This window comes from Oryzias melastigma, linkage group LG10 (genome assembly GCF_002922805.2).
Source record: "Oryzias melastigma strain HK-1 linkage group LG10, ASM292280v2, whole genome shotgun sequence".
In the NCBI taxonomy this organism is placed as follows: Eukaryota; Metazoa; Chordata; class Actinopteri; order Beloniformes; family Adrianichthyidae; genus Oryzias; species Oryzias melastigma.
In genome coordinates this window covers 18,001,873-18,009,440 of record NC_050521.1, presented here as the reverse complement: position 1 = coordinate 18,009,440, position 7,568 = coordinate 18,001,873, and the positions used below count along the sequence as shown (strand labels likewise).

At 35.9% G+C, this 7,568-nt stretch overlaps 1 protein-coding gene across 1 annotated transcript in view; it reads right to left on the bottom strand.

Annotated features, from left to right (window-relative positions):
• Window positions 1–7,568, bottom strand: part of ergic1 (endoplasmic reticulum-golgi intermediate compartment 1) — a 20,310-nt gene extending 12,742 nt beyond the window's left edge. Inside the window, exons 1-2 of the mRNA XM_024283376.2 lie at window positions 6,653–7,568; window positions 103–164 (exon numbers count right to left, since the gene is read on the bottom strand). Of these exons, the coding sequence (XP_024139144.1) occupies window positions 103–164; window positions 6,653–6,672 (82 nt within the window). The 5' untranslated portion in view covers window positions 6,673–7,568. The remainder of the gene's footprint in view (window positions 1–102; window positions 165–6,652) is intronic.

Genomic DNA, 7,568 nt, shown 5'->3' with positions numbered 1-7,568 from the left:
ATAGAAAGAACACTTTTTCACACCACTGTAGCTCATTGGGACACGAGTTAATTGACATGAACTGTTTAGCAATATAATCCCAACACAAGAAGAATTACTCACTGAAAGCTCCTGTGTATGTTGGCTGGGTGAGATCTTTGGGCACTTTCCTGTAGATGTCAAATCTGAGAGGAGACGGGGGGGGAAAAAAACAACAAAAAGGAAAAGGGAGTGAGAAAAAGAGGCAACGCGAACACTACGTGCTGAGAAAAGTAGCACATTCTGTACTTATTATGCTCCACAGTAAACCAGAGTCCTGGAATGTTAGCTCTGGACCTCGGCCATCACGTATATCCGAGCAGACACTTACTTTGAAGGGTTACACCTCTTCCTTTGCATGTGTGCTTTTAATTTATGAACCGTCCCCAAAAACACAGCAAGAAAAAAAATGCTTTGCTGGTTTGTTGTAGGACCATAATTACTTCCACCTGATACATTCGGATCTGAAATCTGGGTTTATTTAGGAGAAACACACAGAAAAGTGCTGCTCAGCACAGAAACTATTCACGTTCATGAGCTCTTGCGTTTGTCCTTTTTGGGTAGTGAAAACTTTGGCGCTCCGCTCCAGCTGTGACTCCGCCCTCTCACACTAGCATCTGTACATAATTCATCCACTGAAAACATCCCCAGAAATAATCACAGTTGATGCAATACAGGGTGGGGGGGAGGAAGCGGGATGCCGGGCTTCCTGTCCGGCCCAGACCGCACTGCGCCTCCTCGGGCTTCAAATCCTGTTTCCCTTTTTGATATGCCACAGTAAGTGTTGGATTCTGCATTTCTGTGAACCATTCTGATATTGTCTTTAGATATGGAGGTGAGGTGGGGGAGGCTGCTCTGTGACGGCTACTGAAAGCATTAGAATCCTTACATCATCACATTTTGACCTAAAAACAAGGAACAGTCGAGAAGAAATCAGACTCTCACATAATGGAGACCTACCGCGCCATCAGGTTTTACCCTCAAATTTCCACCATGTTTTGGTTGAACTATCAGTGGTGAAACCATACGCCCGCTTTCAGCCAAATCTGTACATTTCTTCACACAGCAGCAGATTTTAAAGGGAAATCTAACATCTTTCTGTGGGTGTCAGCAGATTCCTACGATACTAAAAAAAAAACTATTTTCAGACCTGGCAACCAAAAACTTTGGAAAAAGTTGGCTTTATGTCAATCATTGAGCTGCAATCGCTTCCAATAATTTTACAGTTATATAAAAAAATACATATTAACCTATATAAAATTAACAAGAATAAAAAATGTAAAAAAAAAAAAAGTGTAGATCTCAAGAACAAACTAAAAAAAGTTCTTAGTATGACGTGCTACTAAATATTTGTATTTCAAAATAAAAGCTTATGACATTTTCTCTTTCAGGAGACAGCTATGAGAAAACATTCTAAAAATTAGGATTTCATATAAATCTAGAGGTAAAAAGCTGTCTTGGAGATTGTGGTTGCCAATGGTTGTTGTTAATGGAAAGGTAATCTAGTATCAGGATTAAAATGTGTCTGCTTTACTTAAAAATAACCACAGAAAGGTATGTAAAAAATAAAAAATAAAACATTTTGTGCTAAATACAAAAAATGTGAAAACTGAACATCTTTAAAAAGCTAACATGGTTTTATGCAGATTAAAAAAAAGAAACATTTTTTAGTTTGGGTTTATTTGTTTTCAAGACTCCTAACATACGTCATATGGATCCTAAATATTTTCTGGGGTGTAAAAATCTTATATTTTTTTTTGTTTTAATTAGATACTCTACATCACATGTGTCAAAGTCAAGGCCCATGGGCCGGATCCGGGTAATTATAACCGGCCCTCCACATCATTTTATTTTATTGTTATTAATGGCCTGGCGTTATCATGCACTTTTTTCTAACTTGCATAATTTTTACAAAACATATTTTTACAAAGAGTAAAATATTGAAAGTTATTTAAGGATTAAGTTGATTTATTCTGGAATAATAGTCCTGCCTGCTTTTATTCATAGTAATGTTAAAAGGTTTAGAGTGTTCAATAAATGTTTTTCCTGTTCTGCGCAAAACACTAAGGTGTGTTTTGAATTTTGGCCCCCTGTGCGATTGAGTTTGACACCCCTGCTCTACATCTTCTCATTAGTGGATAGGCTTAGGATTGCAGAGGTCAGCCCACAAAACCGATGCTATTGTTTCACAGTCATGGGTGGGAAACGTGCAGAATGTGGTTTGCATTGTTCTGTTTAAATATCCCAGGACGTCCCTGAAAACTGTCCAATCCCGAGAGGAGCGTCTGCTGCAATTACTGTGTACTCTTCTGCGTTAACCATCAAAAGAAGACAAACAACTGCAGGAAAGAACACCTTGACTTCATACAGACACAAGGGATAGTCTAACTTTAAAATACTTTACTGTGTACTTCAACATGATAACACATAAATCATGATAATACCATCAATCAAGGCAGCTTAAGCAAAGCCGCAACTTTTTTTTTTTTAAATAATGATGTCATCTAACAACCTAATACACGAGCAATCTCAAACTTCAACGTTTCACATCTTTGTTTAAGTTGTACAGAAAGATTTACCATCTATCCAAGAAAAATAGTAATAACCTCATAAAAATACAAAAAAATATTTATGACTTCCATAAATAGAAGATTATGGGTTGTTAAAAAGCTTGATTTATGAGCAAGCCATTTTTTTCTTTAAAGTAAGACATGCACAAGACTCAAAAGTGAATCAGCCCTTAAATCAAAAAAGTAGATTTCCCATCATCCTCTAATGCCACAGTCAGAGGAAACTGAACCCAGCTGAACAAACTGCACCCAATTTGATTATGTGAATTTATCATCATTCTATCATGTACTAAAAAAAAATAATTCCCAAAAGACATGATGTACAATACCCTTAAAGTTTTAAAATGACGTTAAAGGCGTTGAATGTGTGAAATTGCTGAGTATTAACCTCACCCTGAGGTTCATCATTTCCTGAATTACAGTCAAACAAATTCCCTCCCTGACATGTCAGTGCTCAGCTTCTGTGTTCCCACATGTTATGTCTGTGGAAAGGACACGCTGTTCTTAACACAGTCAAATGAAAGCACTCGTTTTATTCAAGGAAAGATCTTACCAAACAAACTGAATCTTGAGATGAGTCACCGTCAGCACTTCATCTTTTTCAACATATTGCCTCCAGTTACAGCACGTGACGGACAGTTAGGAATCTGGCATCATGACCCGTAAGCATCACCTGCTGTGAAGGTACACAGCGAGCGTCAGACACGCCGCTGCAGCACGTCAAGATAAGAGGCACAATCCCTTTGACTGGCAAATGCGCCTAACCAGAATTCTGCAATCGCCACGATCGAGTCATCAACTTGCACATACAGTACATCATCTGTTCAGCTCAAACCAAGACTTCCTGTGTCAATAAATGACATAGTCGAAAAGGTTTAATTAAACCTGACGTGGAAAGTCTTCGTATCATTAACTCGTTTCTTCTGGTTTAGCAGCTGAGTCATTTTGAATGATGTGACCTTTATAAATAGACACTACGGAACAAGCTGTTTCACCATTTAACCAAGTAAAAAACATCTCTTTAGAGTCGAAAAAAAAAGTGTTATCAACTACTTTTTTTTTTTTTGTAAAAGAACATTTTAAGAGCTAGAAATATTACTTTAAAGAGTTCAAATGTGTATGGTAAAAGCATAAAACTAAAAATTATTACTTTCTAAAATATTTACCAAACTATAAAGACAATTTCAATGCTGCTATAATACATTTAGTTTTGATTTGCAAATCAGCATTTTTAAAATAATTATTTTACAACAAATGTTTGCAAAAGACTTTTAAAGTGGATTTATTGGACTTAAAGAGGTTTTAACCCTCTTCTTTTGAGAGGTAAGATAAGCAACTACTGAGTCATCTCTGAGGCTGACTAGCCAAACAGTGACGTCCATGTGAAACTGTTCTTTGCACTAAGATCACAGCTTTTAGGATAAGACCATTTCCTGCTGCATTAAGTAAAGACTAGGCTCCTGTTTCATGCAACAGTTGCACCAGAATAGCACAAACTGGAACCACTGTGTCTGTAAGTAAAACTCCAACATTTCAGAATCAGCCAACTGATATGAGAAAAGAGCATTTCCACCATATCCAGAGTGGCTCCAAGAAATCATAATCCCATAGACTTCTAATGACTTCTAATGACGTTTTCTCTGAACAAAAGTTAAAGATGCATCTCAGTTTAAGGGTTTTGAATGTGGAACAATCTTTAACAATCAAAGAAACCAAGTCACCATTTTTACATTCAAAACGATAAACGAAAAACTAGAAACTTACAATTAATAGCCTTGTTTGTTGTTGCGTTGAGTTATCAAAACTTAGAATAGAAGACAAAGACTTCAAAATCTTGATGTCTATTTTACTAGTGTTTTCACCTGTAAATAATATATTCCCATCCACATAGTAATGTGTCATTGGTTGTAGATGTACTTTTTTTGTTTGTTTGTTTATATATATATTGCACATAAAAGGGGCAGAAAAACAAGTTTTCTTCATACTGCTCCCCTTCATTTCCTCAGCAAAAGATGCCTTGTATTGTTATAATGAATTATGTTTTTCCTGTGGAAATGAATACAAAATAGACAGCTATTACTTACCCATTCTATTTGTCAGAATAATCATTCTTGCTCTGATAGCTTTAACAAGTTCTTACTAACCCTATTTTTTTCATTATTTTTTTTTCTTTATCGCAAGTTATTCAAGTTATAAACTGACCAATCAGAGGCCTCAGCGAAAGCACATGGTGCCTGCTGGCCCCACCTAAAACGTTTGACAAATTCTCCCAAGCCCGCTTTCAATGGAAGGGCTTTTCAATGGACTTTGAACAAGCTTAGTCATAATTGCCGATAGTAGTTGCAATAGAAAAATTGACTCAGACCGACTTGGACCAATCACTATCGTCTGGCTCCAACATGCTGACATCTGTATCGCAGAGAAATGGCAACTCAATTGACTACATTTCGCTGGAGCCAGAACTAAGGCATTTTCTATGGGTGATATTAAAACATCCGCTGTCCAGTTCTCTTATACAGTCAATTATGGAGACACACAGGAACTTGCATCTCCCATGGTATCTGAAGTTTCATAGAATAGGAGCAACAAAAGCAACACAAACACCTAAAAGAAACATTGACAGAACATTAGGAGGTTAAACAAAAAAATACTGTCTCAGTTCATCTAAACTCCTTGAGATTTTCTGTGTCCTTTAAGGCTCAAACTGCTGACAAGAATTATTTATTTGATGCAATAAAAAATAAAGAAAATATATTTTTGACTCTGCATAACCTCAGATTGAAAGTTTTTTCTTGTTGTCAAAGACTGGAGCTTTTTGTCAATAATATATCTATATAATAATTTTCTTTTTTAATATTAAAGCAATTACCTCATCCAACCACATATTCCCTCATAATAATAAACACAAATACAGCAAAATATAATGTTAATTGAAGTTAATACAGATGACATTAAAAAAGAAAAAAAAAAAAAACATTTTTAATTCAAAGTCAGAGTAACAACTTGACAAATTACTGCGACTGCATCCTATGATCCATCTGCACACTGAAATACATGTCAGACGGTCTTACGTTGATGACTAATGGCAGGATTTTTTCAACTGACAACACCTTGAGACAACTAATTGGTCAACCGGATGGCTTCCAGCTGTTGCAATGGTTCATGGAACCGATGAGGCATCGGATGGCAACATGACCACACCATGACCTACACTCACGTGACTAAGCTCAACTGTGGAGGTCATGATTTAACAAATAAATAAAAATATTGATTCAACGGGATACATTAATAACAACAGTTTTCAAACAGAAGTTGTGTATTTAATACTGAACAAATTCCATTGTCATAAATTAATATTATCATGTATTCAATAATTACATTTGGGGCACAGGTAACCTAAATGTTATCTATTAACTCGACTTGATTCATATCCAAATATCTATATAACACTAATGCTTTCATATAATCAATTTAGGATGGATAGCAGATATGACAACGTTCCATGTGTTGTCTTAACAGCTTTAACAGGACACAAAACAAGGTGAAAAGTGTAAACATCCGGTCTTTTATTTTGTTAAGGTGTGTCAAAGACACATTGCATTTACTTACACGTGGTACTAAAGTTTCGCATTATCTACATAAACTGGAGGTATTTCCTCCAGTTTAAATGTTAATTAGTGGAATTAGTGGCTGATGTTTGTCCTACAACTAAGCAGAGACTACCTTCCTTTTTGTGTAACAAAAAGATGTCAACACTGGAGTTTTTGTGATGCGAACTTCTCCTTGAGGTTACTGGAATCAGCTCCCCGTTGTGCAAAATTAGCTCTGGTGAGGAAACTAGTGCATGTGAAAGAAAAAAAAACCCTCTTTAGGACTGTTTTTGTACACAAACCCACGCGACAATCGAAAAGTATTTAGTCTAAATGGAGAGGAATAGCAACTTTAACAAACTCTTTAGAGGATGCTGTGCAAAAACTGGTAATTCATCCTGGGCTCACACAGAACAACAAACCACCACTGCGTCTTCTTTATAATACTTCAATAAGCATAAGCCTCGTACTCACCTCCTAACATCGAAAGGCATGATGTATGCACGTTTAACGGGAGATTTTTGGGGGAAAAAATACAAACAACGAGCAGTTTTTCTCTATGCTACCGGCTGTTCATGGGTACCGGGCTGACGTCAGCTTAAGACGCTTTGCAGAATCTGATTGGCTGGCAGCAACTTCCGGTCTGCAAAGATTCTACTTCCTCCTCAGCAGCGAAAGTAACTTCCGTCGTGTTAACCTTATGGATTTTTTAAAAAGGTTTTTGCCCTTTTTGTTTTCGAGGTCTCATATTTAAGTTTGCCGTGTAGATCACGTTTCAAAATAAAATAAAAAGAAACCACTAGAAAAGAAGAAGAAAAATAAAGTGAAGCACTGAAATACATCTGAAAACAAAAACTAACACACAAAAAAGACACAAAGTCCCCTGCAATAGACTCCCTTTACAAATTCTTTCTTCATACATGTAAATGGAGCAATAAAAAACCTAATTTATTAGCCGTTAAAAGATACTTGGTGGAAAATCACATCAATACTCTGAAGTTCATCAGTAACAAAAATGTGAAAAAACTTATTGAAGTTTATAAAAACTTTAAAATCTTTGAGACTAATATTCTTGTCTTATGCCTGGGACTATATATATTTTTTATTTTCATTTACTTTCCTTTCCCTCATTTATTTATTTTAATGTTTTTTTTTCTCTTTTTCACTTTTTGTGTGTGTCTTTTGGATTCATCATAATTTTGTACCCACATGTGACTGTAACTTTGTGGTTCATGTCCCTTATTCTTGTGGTGCTGTTCTGAAAATCTGTATGCCTTGAAGCTTTGTAAAATTAAATTAAAATAAATAAATAAATAACACTCTTTACACTTTGACACCAGACAAAATAGCAACAGGGCCAAAAAAGCAAATAGTTACTTCCAGTGTTTGC